The 22917-nt window shown below is 40.8% G+C and overlaps 2 protein-coding genes across 13 annotated transcripts in view; both read right to left on the bottom strand.

Annotated features, from left to right (window-relative positions):
- scaf8 (SR-related CTD-associated factor 8) overlaps positions 1-7217 on the bottom strand; it is a 34368-nt gene extending 27151 nt beyond the window's left edge. For 3 of the 5 annotated variants that reach the window (XM_042073021.1, XM_042073023.1, XM_042073022.1), the window contains exons 1-2: positions 7059-7217; positions 4768-4851 (exon numbers count right to left, since the gene is read on the bottom strand). In XM_042073021.1, coding sequence (XP_041928955.1) covers positions 4768-4851; positions 7059-7088 — 114 coding nt within the window. In that variant the 5' untranslated portion in view covers positions 7089-7217. Of the gene's footprint in view, positions 1-986; positions 1085-4767; positions 4852-7058 lie in introns of those variants that run through there. The other 2 variants (XM_042073024.1, XM_042073025.1) reach the window with 2 other exon arrangements.
- A 165-nt stretch (positions 7218-7382) lies between these two features.
- Positions 7383-22917, bottom strand: part of LOC121693538 (connector enhancer of kinase suppressor of ras 3-like) — a 44961-nt gene continuing 29426 nt past the window's right edge. For 4 of the 8 annotated variants that reach the window (XM_042073026.1, XM_042073030.1, XM_042073028.1 and 1 more), the window contains 16 exons: positions 22751-22875; positions 21613-21797; positions 20824-20910; positions 20301-20557; positions 17707-17744; positions 15805-15838; positions 11790-11843; positions 11446-11485; positions 11154-11323; positions 10759-10832; positions 10228-10299; positions 9884-9954; positions 9471-9595; positions 8975-9308; positions 8423-8613; positions 7383-8131 (listed from right to left, as the gene is read on the bottom strand). In XM_042073026.1, coding sequence (XP_041928960.1) covers positions 7904-8131; positions 8423-8613; positions 8975-9308; positions 9471-9595; positions 9884-9954; positions 10228-10299; positions 10759-10832; positions 11154-11323; positions 11446-11485; positions 11790-11843; positions 15805-15838; positions 17707-17744; positions 20301-20557; positions 20824-20910; positions 21613-21797; positions 22751-22875 — 2085 coding nt within the window. In that variant the 3' untranslated portion in view covers positions 7383-7903. Of the gene's footprint in view, positions 8132-8422; positions 8614-8974; positions 9309-9470; positions 9596-9883; positions 9955-10227; positions 10300-10758; positions 10833-11153; positions 11324-11445; positions 11486-11789; positions 11844-12704; positions 12793-12820; positions 13336-15804; positions 15839-17706; positions 17745-19982; positions 20558-20823; positions 20911-21612; positions 21798-22750; positions 22876-22917 lie in introns of those variants that run through there. The other 4 variants (XM_042073027.1, XM_042073034.1, XM_042073033.1 and 1 more) reach the window with 4 other exon arrangements.

Here is a 22917-nt window from a genome sequence, read left to right as displayed (position 1 = left end):
AAATAAGATAGATGACCTGTAGGCTACACTGTGCTACCTAACACAAATATTGCTGCCAATAAATATGTCTAATGGATACAAGCATGTCGACACGTTACAACAACACAAACATATGAGAGCGAAACTGATCTAGAACAAAAGCTTAGTCCTTCAGTTATGTCCCCTACTCTGTGGAAACATTTTAGCCAAGGGTTCCTCTGAAAAAGCTACAATAATGGAAATGTCTGTTTGACAGAAACATCCATGTGATAACAGCATGTTTAAACATTTTAAGAAATAACTCAACAATCTGCCCTTGACACAGGCAATTCTACCAGGTGATGTGCTATTGCCCAAACATCCCTGTAGCTGAATAAATAAAACACTAGCCTAAATAAATAAATTTGTCTTGACAGTCTCATTACGACCCTTAGGGAAAAGACATTCAGTGGCACCACACAGTTTACACTAGATCTCCAGCAGCGAAAACATACTATGGAATAACAACAGCAAACACCCGACCCAGCACGTGCCCAAACACTCTACCCAACAAGCTTATGAGCTCTAAGCAAACACTGCACATTTATGTCTTTACAGCTAAGAAAAAAAATCCTACTGACAAAACTTAGTCACTGCCACATCCATAATTAATCACGGTTTCCTGACAAGCCTGCATAGACAATCCAACCAACAGTAAAGTACACCAAGCAAAACCTATAGCCCTGCTGCTTTTTCGTAATAAGGGGCAACCTCAAACAGAAGTCTTGAATCGTGCAACCACACCACAATTTAATGGCCCTCAAAATCAACCATATTTGCAACCGCAACAAATATTAATAGAGAGAAGGGCTGAGAGGAGAGGTGGAACCTCTGGTCCTGACACCACTCTGTCGCCGAGGGATCTCTGAAAGTACTTTTTTTTAATTATTATTATTGTGTGTATCATTTTATCACTGTGGCTTCTTCCATCTTCCTTTTTTTGCTTTTTGAAAGAGCCCATCTCCTACCTAAGCTGGTTAGAGGGTTCCCTTATCTCTCTCTGAAACTCTCTCTCGCCCCATCCTCCTGCTTCACGCTCAGTGCTTTGTGGAAGCTGGGGGAGCTGCTGAGGGAAGGGGAAACAGGCGTTATTTCACAAGCAAATCACAGTCAGCACAAACACAGGTGCAGAAGAGACAAGGTTATAAAGAGGGAGAAAACAGTTCAGTTCAGTCAGCACTGAGAAGATTGTGTACCTAGACGTCACACAATTAAAATAAAAGATGTTTGTTTTTAAATGTTCCGAAATGTTTTAAAGGTGTGTGTGTGCTTCATCAACTGACTGAGACCAAGACATCTGAGCACATTCAGTCTGTGAAGGTCAACCAGTGATTCCTTAAAATGTGGAAGCTACTAGTGATGATACTGAAAATATTTAGTTGAGTATTATTAATGATTTAAAGTCAGCTAAAACAAAGTGCAACTAAGATCTGGGTCCTATGAAAAAGGAACACAAAGGTAAGCTCAGAATACAATGCATGGCTGGATCAGTGTTCAAACGCTGAATGCATGACACTGCCAATACATTCAAATGTGATGCTGAAGAAGTATGATACTGAAAGTACATTGAAGTGGTTCTAGCTGTCTGTTGAGACACCCAAGTCAGGGATCTGATCAACTACCTCTAGTAGATCACATACATCTAAACCACCCAAACCACACTGCTCAAAAACGGTTAGGAAACACGTTCATACACAGGACTCTAAAAAACACTTTAAAAAGGTTTGAAATGACTAAGGTCAAGTGCAAAGTGAAATGACTTGACTAAGTTCAAGTGCAAATAATACACTTCAGCCACGAAAGTAAAATAAAAATAAAAAATGATTTTGCAATTGCAATGATTTTGCATCTTTCTCAGGTACATGACAATGAACATGAAACTTGTTATTAACGAGTATATAGGCCTATCAATACAGCATAAGACACGATGGCAACTCTAGCTGGGTATACACTTAAAAACTTCTACACTGAAATTGCTTTCATTCCTTATACTCCCTCTAGGGTTGGACAATATGGCTTAAAAAAAAATAAAAAAATAAAAAGTCTCAGAATCTTTTGACATCAAACTGATTTACGATTTTAAAAACAAGTTTTGACTTTTTTGATTTTCCCTTCTGGGATTTGATATATTTCCCCTTGGGGTGAAAGAGCAGCAAGAAGCAAGGCAAGTATTATGGACTACCCATACATTAGAAGACTTTGAAAAGGTTTTTGAAAGACTACAGTAGGCCATCACATCTTCCCACATATAAAGACAAAGTCACAGATTTTAAAGTCAGATTACACAGGCTATGATTTTGCTAGAGCTAGGAATCTTGTATGGTCACTATACAAGACTGCAACTAGATTCCTTTAAATCATTTCCCCATCATGCACCAGATATCAATGGGATATCAACGAGGACTGTATAAACGACCCATATAGCCTACCCTAGGACCTCATAATTTCTGCAGCATTGTTTCATGTGTGACATCCCCAACCTGCAGCGTTATGTAGGCTATAACGACATCACACTAGATGATCTAGCATGGGCAGGTGATGTGTTTAGATCCGTAGAAGTATTTTCTGACAGATACCGGTAATTGAGGTGTTCCGTCATGTGGAATACTAATAATTTCTAAGAAACAAAATAACAAATAATCATACAGGCTAGTCTACGGCTGTTTGGGTGGATTGACATAGATAGAGGAGTGTGCCCCACGCCGTAAAACTCCCATGATTTCATTTCAACTTTGGACATTTAGTTGGCAACTCTTAAATCTCTTGAAAATCGTATGGTCTAAGGCCAGCATTATCAAACGGGATACAGTTTGAAAATGTTTCTACGACTGCAGTTTGTTCTAGTGGGTGTTTGTGCTGCCACGGTCATTTCACAGAAAGCAACACCTCTTACTCAGCTGCATGCTTGTTTGAAGCACTGCAATAAATTTGTTGTGCCGCTACCTTTGGTAACAACATCCTTTAAACACATTTTGCTGCGGGACTTTGTCTGTTCTGGATCTGACACCGCAAAACCGAACCAATTTTCAAAAAACTGATGACACTCTTCCTCTCCTGGGAATAAGCTCTTCCCTGTGCGCTGCCACACTGAACAACGGGAGTCCAAGGGGAGCGCGTCGATGGTGGAAGTTAAAGGGAAAACCAATTTTCATTCAAATAATAATCGACCAGAACGTCAAACTCAAATTAATCGATAAAATCCATTTATGGCCCAGCCCCAACTCCCTCCCTCTCACCCATAGAAATCTGAATCAATAAAATGGAGCCATAGCAATCAACAATCTAGTGAATAACCTATAATCAGTCTGTTTTTTTCTAGGTTTTCTAGGGAGTACACTAGATTACTAGAGACATTTTTGGTCAATAAAATATGCAGACTTTGCATCTCAGGGAATGTTTGGCTAGTGCATGGCATGACTCATTTAAGGCAGGCACAACTGCAATCACTAAAGACTACTTGCTCTTAAGTGGCAATCAAAGATAAAACCAGTGATGCCATTACACAAGTTATAACAGTTTGTTTAATTTAAGGTTCTTTTTCAAATCTAAGTGTCAACCCCAGACACCCGAGTTCAACTGGCCAAACAACTACTATTCTAAAAATAATTCCTGTGCATTTTAGGGAGTTGGCCTTCCCAGTTTTAGACCGAAACAATCAACAACGTTTAATACACCTTCGTAGTGGAGGTCCAGCGTCCACTGAGAACATTATCTTCAAGTAATACAAATAACTAATTACAGGCAAAATGTACTTATGGTAGCGTTGAGTATGCAGTGTATACAAAGTTAATGTGACCAGAGAAAACGTTGCAAAGAGATGCTCGGCACTGGTTAGTTACTAAAGGGATAGTCAACATCAAATCTTGCTTCATTCGCTTTGTTTGACAAAATGCAGACAGTTGGCAAGAAGTTGCATCACCACTGAAACTACAGTGCACGTACGAGATGAACAGTAAACGGTTGGCAAACCCACTATGGGCTCCAGTGAGTGGAAGCAGAGCAGAGTTTGAGTTAAGAGAGAAGCCAAATAGGGAAGAGGGAATGTACACATCAACATAATATGATGTGAAAACAGGCGAGGGTACAATTAAATGTGCACAAATAGACTCTCGGACTTGGCAGTATCTGTTGCATGGTAATGCTAACATCAGGTTGGAACTATTTTTGAGGGGTGGGGAATAAGCAATATTATATTAAATTCAATGTTACTACTGGGGATCTTGTCGAACAGTCCTGACCGCCCTGGACCTCAGAGAGGTTCAGTACTCAGTATTCTGCAGCATTCCGTTTCATGAGAGAAAATGCCGTTTCTGAATCTGTGAAACAGCACATCGCCTGTGAACAACATGATGACAGCATAGTAGAAATGTTCTATTTGGTATAAAAGGATGTTTATGCCAAACAACTTGGGATTTTAGGGCCTGTTATTAAAATTGTGTCGCAATAACGACTTCTTCGGCTTTGTAATTATTATTAGCACACTTTTAATTCTCTGAATCACTACAATGCCACACCAGATGAGTCTGAAAATGTATGGGTGGCCCAAGTCCAGACAAGATAAAGACCTAACTGTATGTGTTTCTTTGTCACTATAATAATTTTAAACTACTTACACACTGGTGTTTCTTTTTTAGCGTTTTACAAGGACCTATTTAGCATCACCACTAAGGATGATGCGCAGTGATGAGTGTATTCACTTGTTTCTAGCACTTACGAATTTTTTCCTTTTCTGTACTTACAAATACCTACCTTTATAGCTTTAATTGCTGACTTTGTGATCTGGGTCATCTTGGCTTTGGAGATCGGAGGCTTGTATTCATTGAGCGAATACAGCTGGAAAAAAAAACAAAACAGAATGTTTAAAATATTTTTGCAACAAAAAGTATCACACATATACCATCTAACAGATACAGCATGACAAATACTTTATGATTTTAGCTTATAGACCCTTTCAAAATGTTCCTAGAATATTTCCAGTTAAAAAACATTCAAAACAGTCAACAAAATGTTGACTTTAAAACAGGGCTTTTTTATTTTTGTTTGTCCCCAAGTTACCATTAGCTCAGTATTGTTTTCTGTGCCACCAGAAATGCCTTGGGAACACACATGTTTCTTTATACTGTTGAAAAGGTCGAGATTTAATGTAATAACTGTTCATCCAATTTGCCCATGTCTTATCAGTTGTACACAGCTAAAAAAAAAAAAAAGATTATGAGCATGATGACTATTGTGTCTGTGTCTGTAACAGAAGTGACTTTATTCATGCATAATAACACTACAACTGGGTAGAAGGACTGAGATATTGAAACATTGTAGGTTTATGGCATGATGATGACCAGTAATGCCGACCAAGACAAAGATAATATTTCCTGTTCATATAGGGGCCTAACAACAAACCAAAACTCCTTGATTAAACTAAAAGCAGATTACATCACACGTCACCACTTGACAGTATTGATATTGTTGGCAATATTCAGCTCCACTGACACTGTTCGTTTTGGGCATGGAAACATGCTGTGCATGTTAGTGTCCAATTTCATATGAGGTAATACCACTAATAGATGTGAATAAAGTGTGTATGCTGAGGCTCTAGATGACTGAATTTGCTCTGACTTGATTAGCTTGCAATGATCACTGGCTAGCCAGCTAGTGCTATGGTCGCTAACGTTCGGTAGTCATCAACTAGATGGGGTAATGTTGGCGTAATTTGGTTATCCGAGTGCGTTGTCTTATCAAGGATGACCGATATTTGAGATCACTTTTCATTCACAATCAGTCAGCATCATACATCTAAGTTGGCGACAGATCTGGCATAAGCAGAGAAACTGACCTTTTCATGACTGTAGATACATTAACGTAACTTCACACTGAAGTCGTCTGACAGCAAACGGTATGCTAGCGTTTAGGTTACGTGTAGTTTAGAGACATGGATATCTATATCATATATTTCATGTTGGTAATAACGTTAATCAATAAAATGCACTAAGCATGAATCAAAAACGTCTGGTTACAGTAAAACAGCGTGGCCTGCAAAACAATACGCAACCATCCAACCTAAAGTTAGCTAACAGCATATTGGGTCTAACATCAAGTAATATAGCTGTTTCAGATGGTCTCGTTTTTGCACCGAGAAAATTATTTATCGGATAAGTAATGTATTGTTCTTTAGACTAGAGTAATGTTAGACTAGCTAACGCGCCAATAACTCCTGAGCTTGCAATCTTTGCCCTGTAGAAGCCAAGCTAATACGCGGTGAGACATCTAACGTTAGCTAACGCTAAATGCAGTCAAGCTAACTTGGAGTTAAACTTTCCGTTGAGTTTAGTGATATTTTTTATCTATCAGAGCACGTTTAATTGTGGGCGTGATTATTGTCCCATTAATTGTAAGTCTATAATCTTGATTTACGAAAATATGTAAGACTGTGAATGCGCAAAAGCGCCCCTGACATTTGTCAGCTCAACAATGCAAGGGTGACAGACTGAGAAGCTATTTTCCACTAACATACCCTGACTACACAGGCAGTACTATAGCTGGTTGCATTTAAGGCCTATTATTTAACATCTATTATTTTGCACAACTTTTCTGAATCAATATAGAAACCAAGCACACCTTCCAGAGATAGGAAACTAGCTAGCTGGCAAACGTTATTATGACTTACGAATGCTAAAGGCTAACGCTAAATGCGTTGTTCGTAGCTAACAATCTACAGCGAGCTAGCCTACCAAATACAAATTTAAGTTAAGTTATAGCCAATTTCCTGAATCAAGAGGTTGGCTGATCGGATTGCAAACAATTGACTTTGTGTAAGTAGAGAACTCGCATAACTCATTCTGATACTAGAATCGAGCAATGCTTTCATTCACACAACATATGAGGCCTATAGGGGTTCATTGACCACCCTCTACAGTGGCAATTCGCTATTGCTACACGCTTCACAGGTCGGAGATGGACATCTGGTCGAATGTAAGCTAAGTTTCTACGCCGAGAGAAGTAATTGTGAGAATATAGGTTTCATAATTGTAGGAAAAAAGACAAACCTCGCCGTTAAATGCTTTAACAGCCTCCATGATGCCGGTTTTCAGGGTCACAACACAGTATTAATATCAAAATGTTCCCGAGCTACACCGGCTCGGAGGCCGCATGCATGCTCTGGAATCGTTGGGTGAGATGGAGGAGCTTGGCAATATGGCGGACAAGCATTGATATTCAACACAAAGACCAGCGGCTCCAAGTGTTAAACATAGGTAATACATGTTTTTCTTTCTTTTTAACCTTTGGTCTAATGGCGACACCTTGTGTCACAAAAGCTAGGACGGACTGAATGACAAAGTTGCATGCTGTGTCACAAATGAAGTAGGCTATTCATTATCTACACTAAAAAAGTGGACTAATTTTATTAAGCACTCTACTATCTTGAAATATGTACATTTCAACAAAGCATCAGTGAATACCTGTACATACATCATAACAAAAATATACACATACTTACAGTGATACAACCTACACAAGGTTTAGCTAAATAAAATCATTTAGGTTATGCCATCTATCGTGTAGGCTGTGTATAATTTAGAGCAGTACATTGTTGAAATATCCATTGAATCATTTAAAGCCTACTGCACACAGTACAAAAATGTAGACATAAAATGGCAGTGGGCATACAAAATGTTCATGGCATTCATTAGTTACATTTAGGCATTAAGGCATTGGTGATGTAGATGGCACGTATCACAGCAAAACATCGACATTCTAGAATAATTACAAATAGACCACAGTTAAGAGCCTGTATTTTTCAAGGTCCTTAAATTTAGTTTAAGGAGCACTGATGTGGTTATGAATATCTCTGACCAAGTCCAAGTCCATTTGGTTGTAAGGACTAAGTTGTCTATATGCTGGTCTCTGCATAAGTCCCAGCAATGGTTACTACTTCTGCTGCTGCTTCTGCTCCTGTTTCTGCAACTGGAGGTTCTGGGATTTCCTCCTGCAAGTTGTGACGCATACAGATCTCCTGCAGGAGCACTGTGTTGGACTCCTTCCATTCACGAAATTTGCTAGCAGATAGAGATGGGTCAGAGAGCACCTGGTCCAGTGTAAGCAGATCTGCCTCTTTAGCCTAAATCAAAGAGAGCAAATGGGGAGGAGGGTTGTATTAATAGCAATGGCAAGATTTCTAGCATTCAATAACAATACATTTAAATGCTTATTGTAGTACTATTAAAAATGTGAAAACTGTATGCTTATAGACCCTTTCAAGAGAGTTCCATTCTCAGCATCATAGTTGGCCCCACAAGACTTCCTTTTTAACATTCCATATGTTATCTTAATGCAGAGGAAGTAGATTGGGGCCCAAATAGAACGTTCAAGCATTGTTTTTGTTTTTATTGTTTAAAGGGTCTATACCAACCTTCAAAGTACTATTTAAAGTTCTGACAACATGTAACTTTTCATTGACTGCATGGTTTTTGCATCGTTTTATGAATGACGCTCTGAATTCCCGCTTAGTTGATGGCTTGCGTTCACCAGTTGGGGAGAGGCTAGCCCGTTTCAGGTCTATGTAGAGTCTTTCCATCTCATCAGCTACATCTTCTAGACCATCTGTGAATAAAAGTGGAAAGAAAAGGACAATGTGGAAAAGTGAGAAGAAAAATGGCACTTTGTTTTGTCAATGTTAGTGTGTCAGACTTTTCCCATTTTCCCACTTTTCCAACATTTTGTTCTTTAAGATGTCAGTTATGTGTGTGTATTTTTGTTGCCATTTTCTTGACTTTTTATGTAAGTATTAAGTATTACTATGAGCTACATTTCTGCCTTTTTTTTCTTTCAAACCTTTCACCCACATTTCCTTACATTTTCAGGTCTGGAAGACATCATTCAAAATTCCATACTTTTCCAGGTTTGCACAAGTACCAAGTGTGACACTTGTTCACCTGAGATGTTACTCTACCAACACACTCACTCGTCTGGCTGGATTCAGCTGGTTCTGACAGTTGCTCAGGTCTCATAAGGGCCTCCGCATTGTCCGCACAGGCCGTGTAGTCGTCAGAGGAAGCAGGGTCTTCACAGGGCATAGAAAGTTCCTTCAGAGGGGGACTCTGTGCATGAACCTGCACAGAACAGACCACCGTATCTCGGGCAGGGGGAGCAGACTGGGAGACCAGGTCTAGCCAGGACTGGCGATGCTTGGCCAGCGAAGAGGCCGAGCTGTGTGAAGTCATAGTGCTGACAGGTGACGACAGAGTTCCAGTGGCTTCACTGGGAGGAGGTGAGGAGTAGGGAGGTGGAAGAGTGCCCTGTAGACAGAGGGATCATGTCAGTTAGAAATCTGACTAGAAATATGTGCCAACATTACAGAAAACAGCACAATTTCTCAGCAGAAGTAGATGGTTGGATAAATGTAAAGCTTCGTTTACAGGGCTAATAGTCTAGAACAGAGCTACACAGGTTTCACTGACCTGTGGCTCACCGTCATGCTGACCATCAATGTGCAAGGACTTCTGTATCACCTGTTCTGTGTATGGGGGCGGGGGTGCCTCTGGGGACTCTGTCTCCTCATGATCACTTGCTTCACTATAGCACTCTAGTTATGACAAAACAAACACACAAACACATACACACACAGTGAATGAGGAAAAATGAATGTTATGGTTTTGCCCTAGTGTACAAGAACAGGCACACTCAACTCCAAAAATAAAATTTGTGTCTTAGGGTGTGAGTCCAAAAAAAGACTATGAAAACAAAGTAAAAAAATGCACTCTCAAGCATTAATAACTCCTTGCCTATGGTGTTAAATTAGCCTAGTTATTAAATTACCTTCACTTAAGTGTAAGACTTAGCACTTCATTGAAATTAGGGCCCATAGACTTACCAGCTGGTTGTGTAGGCTCTGAGGGCTCATACTCATACTGAATGGAAGCTAGCCCAAGCTTATTTAGCCACCTGAAAGCACCACATAAAACATAAACTGTCAAGTTCACATTCATAACGTTAATTTCTAAGGACATTTAGAGGTGTGTTATTGTGCTGCAGCACAGATTTTTGTACATTACGCATATGTTTTGAAACAAATCTGCTGAGCAAACCATTTAAGTTAAGCAGTAAACTAATCATGAGTATGGCCTGAAAGTCTTGAAGTGAACTATTTTAGTCTCTGTCTTTCAGTCCTGGTCATTTTCTCTGTTCCTACTTGTCTCTTGACCTTTGCACCTTTACCTGTTCATGTCCTCCAGACTCTCAGCTGCAAAGTAGAACATCATGACTTGTGGATGGCAGGCTTTGATGGCACTGTAAGAGCAGAAGAAGAAGGGAGGTTAAGGTATGTAGGTATGAAAGACAGGTTAGTGTGGATATGCTGGATACGGATAGGATACGCTTTCCTCTCTTTTGATAGTATCTGCCAAACTGTTAAATGCCAATATTGTCAAACACGTTACCACTGACTGAAAAATGATTAAAAAAAAAGGTTACCACTGAAACTGTGTGACATTGCATTGTGCTTTCAAGAGAAACCGCAGATGTCCCATTTAACAATACACATATGACTGAGAGTAGGTCAGGTTTCACCAGAGTCTTTAGAAAACAAACCCAATTCGTTTCACTTCCACAATAGACAATTAGCCACCAGCCTGGCTGTCTACATGAGCAGGATGAGGACCATTTTAAACACTCAAGGTAGAATGGAAACTCAAAATGCCATGCGGTCTCTGACCACAAGCCATATAACAGGAAATGCAAATTACTTACTATTTTTTCTTGCACTCTACTGCCCTATCAATCATGAAGTCTTTCAAGTTTATGTATCCTTCTGCCTTTTCCGCCTGAAAATAAAACCACAAAGAAAAGTTTAAAAATAATCAACAAAACCTTAAATCATCAATTAACTTCACTCTAAAATGAATTTTACAATGACAACATATTCATTTCTGGAACATTTCTACAAATGGAGAAACACAACTATGAATAAGGTATTCATGTCAAAAGGACTGATTGATATTGACACATATATGAGTAAGCTTCCATTCCAAGAACAGTAACAGAAAAGAGTTAAGTCACAGTGACCTTCCCATATGACAATTCAGCAACAGTGACAGGAAGAGCAGAACGACGTGATGTATGACTCACTGACCACCGTGACTCACCGTCTCACTAGTGTACCAGTACAACGAGGTTTTCTTCAGGACAAACCAATACTTCTTCCACTTTATTCCCAGGAAGCCTTTTCCCTCCTTCTTCCTGTAGAGCCAGCCCTGGTGATCCGCCGGACCCAGCTCTTTCACAGACACTCGCCTTCTGCTCATGGTGACATTGCCTATGGTCACACACACACACACACATGCACACAGAGTGCGTTTGATAATAAGCTGACACATCACACCAATGAAACCACAATAGGGCATCACAATGTGCAAATTGCAAAAGTCTGACACCTACTTCCACGAGTCTTTTTCTTGGATTTGGGTCTGAGAGATACCTGTTCAAACAAAAGGAGAGTGCACAGTCAGAGCTCATTCAGTGCCTGATGGTCCTAGAGCCCTTAAGAGAAACATAAACCCACTCCTACCATTTTAAACTTCATACCCACATTAACACTAAAAGTAAAAAAAAAAAAAAAACATTTGAACACACACAAACCTTCCTCAACACAGTTACATAAATGTTTATGAGAAAGTACAGTCTTTAAAAAAAAACAGCTGTAAAAGACTTTAAAAACCTTGAATAACCTATATTAGTGATATAAATGGACATGCATTTACAAATGTTCCTCTGGTACTTACAGGATTGTACTCATCAGCAGCCATAGGAGGTGCAACAGAAAGTGGAAAAGAGGCCTGCAAGTAAAAAGCAGAAGGTCATTAAAGGCTAAACCAGATCACAACCATATGATAGACAGATAGACTTTGTACAAATTGTCACTTGGTTACACTGTTACCACTATAAGGGGAAGTAATGTAACAGACCATTAGACGGCATTTCCACACAGTGGGCTGCACAGTATTGATGTGCCCACTGAACACCACAGATGACTAACGTTTCACATGCATCACACAAACAGACCGAATAGAGTTTTAGTGCAACTGATGAGGGCATCTATGACAGTAAACTTGAATAATTTCCATCTCTGCCTTAGCCTCATAAGAAGAGGGGAAAAAACACACTGCAAAATAGTTCTCTGTGATATTGCAGTGGAGTCCTTTCAACTGGCACAGTACCTAGTTGTAGAAACTATGCAACAAATAAAAACTGCCAGCCGGCCACTAAAAAAAAGAAAACAAAACTCATCATATCACAGTAATGCCAAGCCTGTCAAAATCAAGGGGTTACTCAATACTGTCGTTTAGTGTTAGTTCCTCTTTACATGAGACTCAATAAACCATGGTAGTTGTGAAAGGTAGCTTTAGAAAAGTTATATTTTACTTTGATGGTCATTTTCCTCAATAAACATGTCATCTCATACAGCCAGGAACACCACAGTGTAAACCTACATTTATTTTGTAGTAATTTCATTGAATTATTCTATGCTAAACACTCTTCCAGATAAAAAAAAAAGGAACATAAGGAACATAAAAGTTACAGATAGGGTTTAGCCTACTCGAGGTTCTCCATCGAAGCGAAATTAGGATTTATGACACCAACATAACAAAGAGCCAGTTAATAAAACGCTAGACGAAAATACTAGCCTAATAGCCTACCAGTTCAGACAGTAGTCTAGAAAACATTTCCTCTCTTCAACCAACGCTCTTTCCACATAAAGCCGCAGCCGCAACACATTTGTCTGTATGACTAGCCTATAAAATGAATCACGCACCTGCTTCGACGATCCAAAACCTGCTCTTTTAGAGCTTCAGCTCCATTAAGACTGCACAGAGTCGGTAATTAGAGTCAATGAGCATTGCTCGTCCGAAACTTTGAGGAAACTTGTCATTATTGCACAACAGAGTTCAGTCAGTTTCCGGACGGTAGCCTACTTTTGGTAGCTGACACACGAGAGGGGTCTCATCACTCCAGCCTTTGTTGTCATGTCAGGGTTGGCTAGTAATAACGTCAAAAGACAGTATAAAAAAAACATAATTTTGTTGACTGATGCAGATGGCGTGAACAGCCACCAGTAGTCTGTAGCCTATTTTGGTTAAGTTCACAGTAATCATCTGTGAGAAAGAGGAACCTCTGCGCAAGTGTCAGCGGCTGAATTCATTAGAGTAGCCTCAGGCTGAATCACATTGCAATAAAATATAACGACTGCAAATGTCCATAGAGACAGCATTCTTGACAAATCTACACACTAGCCTATCTTCCATGCAGTGAAACTACATTTAGCCTAAGCCATATATGTATTTAATCCATCTGTTTTTTTTTTCTCGTTTGTTTTTTCAATGAACCAGCAGTATTCAATCGACTGACATTTAAAAAAGCAGGAGTATCTAGTGACCAGAAGATGTCGCCGTCGTATCAGAAGCAGGCTTACCATTCAGCGTAGACTATAACTGGGCAGCCTACAAGAGTCAGATAAAGTGCATTGCACAGTGAACATCTGCTGACAGCAGTGTCTGGCAAAAACATAAGTAGAAGAAAGTGTAAATAGTTTTCACTTTAGTCTTCTGAAGTAAAGACAGCCCCATGTGTTGGTATTCACAATATGACATCGATCTTAGTTGTCTCTTTACACAAAAAACATGTTGTGTTTGCCAAGGGTAGCTGCAATCCCTCAGAGATTAGTTACCCCCTCTCCTTATGCTGATTTAGCCTGTCATATTTCCCACTCTGTTAAGAGATGTGTTAAGTGTCTCCTAATGTCAATCCAGTGGCCAAGAGAAATGTTTTGATCTTCGCTATCTAGGCCTATAACTTTGGGTTCCTAAATTCTCGAATCATTAAATAATTGAATCATTAAATAATATATGTCACTGTCAGATCAGATATAGGATGCAGTGTCCTGTAAATGCTTTTGTCCAACACAATTTCAGTGCCTGCTTCAGGGAAGCATGGATTGGCCATACCACGGTGGCACAACATCTCTAATAGGCCTCCATGCTGGGAACTGTCACACCAGTTAACTAGATATCCCTATGGGTCCGACCCCCTGGGATATCTGGAGCACAGAGTGGCCATTCTTTCAGAAGAGTATTTGCCAAAAGATTGGCCTGGTGGTGGTATCAAGTTCTACTGCACCACACTGAGAAAATAGGCAAGAATGGCACTGGTAATCTCTCAAGCGTCATTTACAATTGTTCTGTTGGCAGTACTTCCATGCGTAAGACAGGAATTGTTTTGCTATCAGTTTACTCTTAATGACATATTTAGTGATTTGTTAAGATCTCACAGTGGGGTTCTTTCCTGCTTTCTAACCAAGAAATCTACAGGAAAATCAAGATTACCAACTCAATCCCAATCTATGCTGTTTGGCGCCTTTAAAAAACAGCTGAGCAAAATAAACAGATACTCCGTAGTCATGAGGCCATCTTAAAAGCTTTTCATTCTTACAGTCAGGTCTGACAGAACGATGCAGTAGCATGTTTTGTATTAGAGTGCGGAACCTCCGAGGCCCTGCAACTGCAAGTATATCTAACTCTCAATGCCCCATTTCAAGGTTCAAATTCAACTCAGTGCCTCTGCGAGGCATTAATAGGCAAAGTTGTCGTCTCCTGCAGGGGGTGGGTTGGTGCGGGAATACGATCCACCGAGACTCAGATAGTGAACGTTCAGTTGTAGGTCAGGTAACCTGATGCCTGCATGTGGCATACAGCAGCTCCTCTTTGAAGACCAGGCTGAGCTGACGCAGTGGGCAAGAATTGGGTTCTTACCAGTTCTTGTACCAGTGCATATACACTATGGATGTAGCCAGTATATTCAGCAAGTAAACAACAACATTCTAATGCACTGTGCATGTATGCTCTATGCCAGTGTTTCTCAAAGTGTGGTCCGGGGACCACTGGTGGTCCGCAAGCAAGCTAATAATTTTTTTTGTTTTTTAGCTAGGTGGTCCATGAGGCTTTTTTTTATTGATTAAGTGGTCCTTGGTCTGAAAAAGTTTGAGAAACACTGCTCTATGCATTAGCATCACTAGCATTTAGCCTACAGTGTTTGGAATGGAAGAATGTAGATTGTTGATTGGTAAATACAGAATGGACTGAACTGCAGTGATAAATTATCATAACCATAATGCTTTTAAGGCAGCCATTAGCCCACAACACAAATAACATTCTTCACCCTTAAGATGCAATACATGTTTCACCAAAACTAAAGCAACATTTTGGGTCTGAAAGGAAGAAAACTGATATGGTTGCTAATTATGTTTGCATGGTTGTAGTACACAGTGTGTGTGTGTGTGTGTGTGTGTGTGTGTGTGTGTGTTGTTTCTTCATGTTTTGGGGCAGGGTTATCTACTAAATAAAAGGACTCCCTCAGGGGCCCCTTTGTTTACAGCACTGTTGACAAAGGCCCAAAGGTCAAGGCCAGCGGAGTTCCTGTGTGAGCTAAGAGGTTTTTCAGCCTACTCCCTACATAATCATACACTGTGGTCAGTGTAAGGTCAGCTCTGCTGCTAAACATTCCTTATTTTGTGTTTATTTTATTTTTATAAAAACGACTTCTCTTTTCTCCATTACTGCGTGTGCAGTCATCACTTACTGATCTTACTGAACTTTGTTGGTTGCAATGCAATTTCCCATTGCCAACCAACTAAGTTGCTAACAGGTTAGCAACTATGGTTTTGGGAAACGCACCCCTGATCATTCATATGCCATTTTGTTTTTGTAAAGGTGTTACAAGATAGTGTCATGCAGGAGCTCTTACTGCTTGTGAGAAGGACCACGAGCGATGGTTGTATCTGTGAAAGAGACAGAAAATGAGAGAGATGAGCGGGGGAGATAAAACAAGGAACATTAGACCCTGTATACGTTCAGTGAGGTTTCAAAACAAAGGTGATGATAACAGTTGTGATAACAGTTAGTGTTCATGTCTGATTACATAGTTGTGTTTACACTCAAGCATACAGAGTTCGAAGGCCACTTAAATATACATCCACACGAACCACAGAGGCATTTATCGCTCAGTCCCGGACTATGTGTAGCCACAAAAACCTGCACGAATGACTACATGGCATACATATAGAGGGAATTCCCCCAAGGCAGTCACTATGTTCATCCAAGTACCAATACAGTTGGCCGCAATATGCCGTTTTAGTCCAACTAATAGTGAGTGTGCCTCCTGCAAGGGCATTATCTTTCTCACAGAGTCTAACACCCAGATGCAGTTAAAGTTAAAGTGCATGTATGACCTGATCTTAAAATACAGACGTGGGCTCTGATAGAAAACTATAGAGGCACCCTGCAATTTGGGGGAAATAAAAAATGGCTTTGGTTTTCCTCATCTTCCTGTTTGTCAATTCTATATTTTACCCTTCCGAACTCCATACTGGCTACTGTCTGATCAGTGCATGTTCTATAGGAAAACGCTACAAAACAACTACAGCTTTGAAAAACCATTAAATCTAAGGAATTCCAACTATCGGAATATCAATTATGGACCAACTGAGTGCGATCTTCAGAGATTTCACTGCATATACTAATCTAATAAGGCTTTGTTTTTCTTTGATCTAGTGCAAATGAAGTTGATCCAAGTTGTTTCACCAATATATTAACAGACACATGCCTTCCTGTGTAAAATATGACAATGTGCCAATTAACTTGTGTTAATATAACAAAATAGGATTAATGTTAATTGAAGCTGATGAATTTTAATGGCCGAGGTATTTTGGCTTAATTGACTACTGAATTAAACAGTGTGCTTCGGGGGTATATCGGCCAGTATTTGCGGTGAACATGAAAGAATTACAAAGTGGATGAGTGATTCTAGCATTGTTTCAAATACCTTATTAGCTTACAACTCCTCGCATACATGAGTAAGGCCTTAAATGATGTTGTGTGTGGACAATATCTCTGTGCTTAGCCATGTAATGGTCAGAAGAAGCCTTATCTGCCGCTCTCATTAGGAGTGTGACTGACGAGTGGAGTGGAGGCCTTTAAATAGCAGCCAAAGAAGAGGGGCGGATTACTCATCAATCACACCCCTAATGAGGGGAGTCACACACCCTCGGGCCGTGTGAAAAGGCCACGGGCTCAGACCTCAGCTGCACACGTCTCCTCCTCTCTCCTCTTACCTCTCGGTCAGGTTTAATCAGTAAGCTGAAGTGACCCATGCTTGGCAGAGCAAGGTGCATTTCACAGAGGGGTGCTGGGCCCTGATTTGTGTGGCACTCTCTGAGATCTGTGACCTGCCAAGATAATTTTTCCCCCGGTTGTTTCATTGTGCTTGCCTTTCTCTGCAACCCAACACCACGGATCAAAACGAGCATACTGTGCGCACTATGCCTGTGAAGTGAGCTTCATCAGAATTCTGTCTGCAAATGCCTGTCGTGTCGTCTTGTCTGGGCCCCAAAGGACACCATGCTTTTGTCAGCCCCTGGCTGCCTGTGGCGAGTTAATGTGAATGACTAAGAGAGCTACCCATCTTCTTCCCCGCATTCCTGCTGCAGAAAAGCCACTGCATTGCTGGCATGTGACACCGTCAATTAGGAGAGACCAAATTCCTCACGACTTGTCAAAACTTCTCTGTCTGGAGATGAGGGACAGCCATAGTGGAAAGTGAGAGGCGATGCTTTAGTGTAGTGTAGTGTGCCACTGGCGGAATACCCACCTGTCGATGAAGCCCCGGCTGGAATTCCAGTCCGACACCTAGAGCAGAACATGAACACATGTTAACATTCCCTAAGTCTGTCGTGTTGACCTTCTGATCTGTGTGGGGTGGATGAGTGTACTTGAGAAGGCTTCAGAGATATGATCCTGTGTTTGGAGAGCACTTAAAGGTACCCCCCAGTATGACAGTGCTACAATTCGCCCACTACCATTTGAATAGTCCACTGTTCATCTTGAACTGATCTGAGAACTGCTTATGGCTGAGCACTGTGAGCCCTACACAAGCTTTGTAGAAAAGTCTAATCATGAATTAATTGTAAATATACAACTGGTCAACTATAAACTAAAGCTTGAGAAAAAAAGACTTCTCTTAATAATGGACTGAGGGGACTGGCATTGAAAGGCTGATCAGCATTGATGTGTGAGAAGTTACACTAGAGCCAATGAGAAGAAGTTTCTTCACACTCTGACTGTTCTGGTACTCTGTGTTCTAGTGTTGGTATGTGTGCCATCCGTTTACAATCATGCACACAATGTTCTCCAATCCCATGCAGTCGACCACAGGCAACAATATAGCATGCACTGACAACAACACAACACAATACAAAGGCAAGTCAATACAACTATTCATGACCAAACTAGAGCTGGAGAGAGAACAGTGCCATACATGAGCTTTGAGACTCAGCACCTGAAACAGATAAATCTCCAAGGAAAATGAAAACCTTCCATCATACAATGGAACACATATCCATGTGTCTGGCTTTTGTTAGTATTGAAAGGCCAAGCAAAGCAGGTTAAACACACTCTGTTAATTCGTCAAGTAATTCGAACGTGCAGGTGAGACAGCCCCGCAGGCATGCAAGTCAGGGCATGATAGAGGAAAAGAGTGCCAGGAGGCTATAGGCGAGAAAGAAGAAGAATTGGGAGGGGGAAAGCTGAGGGGTGCATTGTGTGTTTTTGTTTTAAAAAAAGTCATCTCAGTGTGGAAATTCAATGTGACCATGCATCTGATTTGTTGAATTGTGTTGCATACACCAAAGGCAGATTTTGACATTTGTTTGTGCTATTTAGCGTTTTTTTTTTTTTTTTTTAAGACTGATTATCAACTTGCCAAAGCCCTTTAAGAAAACAAGAGTCTTTAGAAATGTCTTCATATTAAGTTGCTATATTTTATATATGCTATATGTAAATAACATATACACTAGGTCTTCATGTGAATTTGATCCAAGACTTCATGGTCCGTCAGGCGCTGAATTGCTAATAGGCTTCTTATGTGAGTGTGTAAACACATTTGAAGGCGTCTTAGCACATCGGAAATCCTGTTCCTGATAAACCCTCTTTGAGGATTCAGGGTTCATTAACCCCAGGTTAGTATACTTCCTTAAAATGTTTATTCAAGCATATCCTAAACAAATGACAGTCTGAGCACATTGATTGCATTCCAGTACCTCTTTTTAAAAATAATTATGTCTGTATCATGATAACAATGCCACAAGGTTTATTTGTTACACTGAAATGAAAAAAGACAATACAAAACAGTATTACAATGATCTGCACCTTTAATAAACTATTGACAAATTACAAAAAAATGCAGTTAAAGTACAATGGATTGTTACAGTTTTTGACATAGCATTTATAGCATTTAATACTGTTAAACAATTTCTATTCTGTAACCCTTGACATTGAAAAATTCTGCAGCATTAGGATAGGTTGTCTGTGAGAGAACTTCAGTAAGTTTTCTATAAGTAACACCTGATGATATGTCTGCATGTTTTTCAGCTGTCATTAAGGAAATAATATATCCAAGCACATCATTTGAAAACACAGGAGCATAACCTACACAGTGCGAACACTCAAAACCAGAGCCGATAATTCTGTCACATTGTGACCTATATGTATAAGAGCTCCTTGTGCCCAACATGGGTGGGCAACGGAGACCAGCCACTTTTCTGAATGCATAGCTTGTGTGGATGCTTAAATAAGCAGATGCATGTTTTGAACGGAACACTTATAATGTCCACAACACATTAGAAAAGTGATTTGATTTAAATATATGCATAAGCATTTTCACTCCTCTTTTTTTGTTTACACTGCTTTACTGAGGTAAATGAAGGTGCACGCAAACTGGAAAAAAAAAAACTTTGGCAAGTGAAAATCCAAAACAAAAAGTAACGGAAGGTTTCTAAGAGGTTTCATGCTGAAATGACTTAGTAGTTACAAAATACAGCTTAAAGAACAAATAATTAACCAAGACTGACCTGAAAACACTGAGATAACTATCAAAAGCAATCCGTTCCACAACCATAGCAACTCTATGAAGTTTTCTTTTTAGTTTGTGCTGGTGAAACGTCCCAACTTGATGCATTTTTACATTTCACTTTGAAATGTTCCAGAAAGGCATTGGAGTTAGCAAGTTAGCAGGCTGGGGTATGGGGGCATTAGCGAGGGTAAAAAAGTGAGAAAAACACAGAGAAAAGATAGAAAGACAACAGCATAAACAGCTGGACGAAGGCACTAAAGGACAGACAAAGTAGCCTGGGGACAAGGAAGCGAATGTCAGTGAGTCAATAGCTTAAGCCGTGTGATCCAACTGACCAGTAGCGAAGGCTCTGCGGGAGGTCGTTTCGGGGTGGACGACATGGGGGCCTTTTTGGAGAAGTCCTCCTGGTAAGGGATCGTAGCGCTGTTGTGAAGGTCCACGTTGACGAGGTAACGGCCACTGCGGATGTGGTCGAGGCTGCGGACTGGTGTTCGGTCCCCGTTGGACCTGTGCATCATCCCGCCGGCAGGGCTCTCCTCAGCGATGGTGGGGATTCGCTCATTACTCAGGTATCTGTACAGGAGCTCTTCGCCTGTGGAAAACAGAATGATGAACGTTAACCTACAATCCTTTCCAAGACCCTTCTAAAAGGGGTAGAGGTGTACTTGTCTTCTGGTCCCTTCCACACTCAAACACCAAAACTGGTTTGGGACCTTTGACACAACACATCTGTGAAGTGCATCAGGAGTGACATGGGTCTGAATGACTGGTCAGTTTGTGATTTTGTGAAGTGGCTAACTCAGTTGTTGTCTATTGAAGCTACTGTTTGTGCCAGGTGCAGACAGACACACAAAGTACCTTTCTTGCCTTGTGCCCACGGCTTAGTGTAGCTGTCATTCACACTGAGGCAGGTGTCTACGGGCATGGAGAGAGGCCGCGGTTTACCTGTAAGAGAGATTATGATTCACGGTTAAATACACATTTTCCAGAAAAAGTTGATACTCATTGAAATTATGAGGGGATTCAAAAATGATGTTATCATCAGTATGATACTGCTTTGACATTTATGAGAAAGTCTTCAGGGTGTCACAGAGTTTGACTTTTCAAGTTAAAAAGACTGGCAATTCATTAATTGGCAGACTGGCAGCACAGTTAAAGTATCGGGACATTCATTTTAATGCTCAGTGTCAGTGTCAATGTCAGTCAGACAATATACATGTATTTAAAAGTCTGTTTACTTGTAGTTGCCAGGCATCACAGTCCATGTGGGTTTCATATTCCTTCCAACTCCACATTAACCAAATGAAAAGCTCAAAACAGGGAGCCTTCACTGTCTACATAAATCAGTCTGTAGCGACACCACACAGTTGTCTCAGAGCTCACTCACAAATATCCACCGTCTATCTTAATAATTAGGCTTGCTTACAAGCCTGCAACCACAACAAGACAAATCTCTGAATATTTAGGTCTTAATTCTCTGAACACTTCTGATACAGTAATATTTTTATGTCCTTGCCTATGTTTATGCTATGTCTACACATGGGTGAGAGATTTTTATTTGGGGATGCATTCATTCCCTTCCAACAATTCACTGCTGAAGCTAAAGCTATCTGCAATAGGTGGTGACTTTTTGGCTTTTGGCCTTACTGCGTGAGGTGGTGCGCTCTCTCATTCGTGGCTGGATGACGTTGGCCTCCACTGGGTAGACGTTCAGTTTGTCGTAGTCGGCGATGGTGAAGCGCCGTCGGTTCTCCAGGTCGAGGAACGAGTTAGGTGATTCGGAGCCCTTCCCGATCTTGTGAATGGCAGCATAGGTGCTGTTCCTCATGTCACTGAAGGGCACAGACATAACAGACACAAACAATGTCCTCTAGTGAGACAGTGTAAAGGCACTAAATTGAGCGTAGCACTAGTTTGAGCTGGCCACCGAGTCAAGTTTACGCCTGGCCTCAGCTCATCCCCAGCTACGCCCAACTCCTCGTTTTATGCTGTATCTGACTTAACCAATGTCATGTTGTCATCGATGCTTGCCTGCTCTGTTCTGGAGGGGGGGGGGGGGGGGGCTTCTTTCTGTTGCTATGCCTGCCTTAGGAGGATGTATCATCCAGAGAGAAGAAATACTCTTTCCTGATTGGCTGGTGGGGTGGCTATTAATTCTGAATAACGAGACACCTATGAAGTAGATCTGGTAAAAAAAAGTGTCATATCAATGTTTATGAATGGTAACTATAGGATGACGGTTGAGCCTGGAAGCAGGCTTTGCAGTAATGGAATCAACTGTAAATAAGATATATTTATATATATTAGATATATAGAAGATAACTTATAAAGACTTTATGCAGACTAAAGTCCTAACTGAAATATGAAAAATACAAAAATGTCAAATCATTATCAAATCATTATCAAATCAGCTGTGATAGATGATTAAATCAAATGTTGGAATTCACATTCCAAAATCACTGAGTCTACTGAGTCTTAAATAAGAGACAGGAGCCCAGTGAGTCAGACGCTGGGTGAGAGGAAGTGAGTGAGTAAACCAGAGAGATGGAGGCTTTCGCTCAGTCAAAACTCGGCACGAACGTTGCATAACCTCTGCTGGTGCTCACAGGGCTGCACGGCAGAACAGAATGTGCTGAGGCTTTTACTGTCTAGGGTGGAGGGGGGATGGAGATGGGGGGCAGGGTGGAGGGCATCACAGAGACAGGCTAGAGGGAGCAGATGCATTAGATAGATAGGGTTTAAACCCCCAGGAATGACCAGAGCTAGAGCAGGTCGTTTTGCTCACCGTGGGGTGTAGGGGACTGATGGAGGTGGAGGGATGTACAGGTCCAGAATGGCAGGCTTCTCTTTCCTGGAGCACAACTCTGCCGTGTTGCTGGGAGACTGGGCTTTGGTCGGGGAGTGGGTGTTCTGTGAAAGGGAACATAAACATTCAGCAAACATCCCTCTCGC

The sequence above is a fragment of the Alosa sapidissima genome, chromosome 19 (genome assembly GCF_018492685.1).
Source record: "Alosa sapidissima isolate fAloSap1 chromosome 19, fAloSap1.pri, whole genome shotgun sequence".
In the NCBI taxonomy this organism is placed as follows: domain Eukaryota; kingdom Metazoa; phylum Chordata; class Actinopteri; order Clupeiformes; family Clupeidae; genus Alosa; species Alosa sapidissima.
This window is presented reverse-complemented; position numbering and strand designations above follow the sequence as displayed.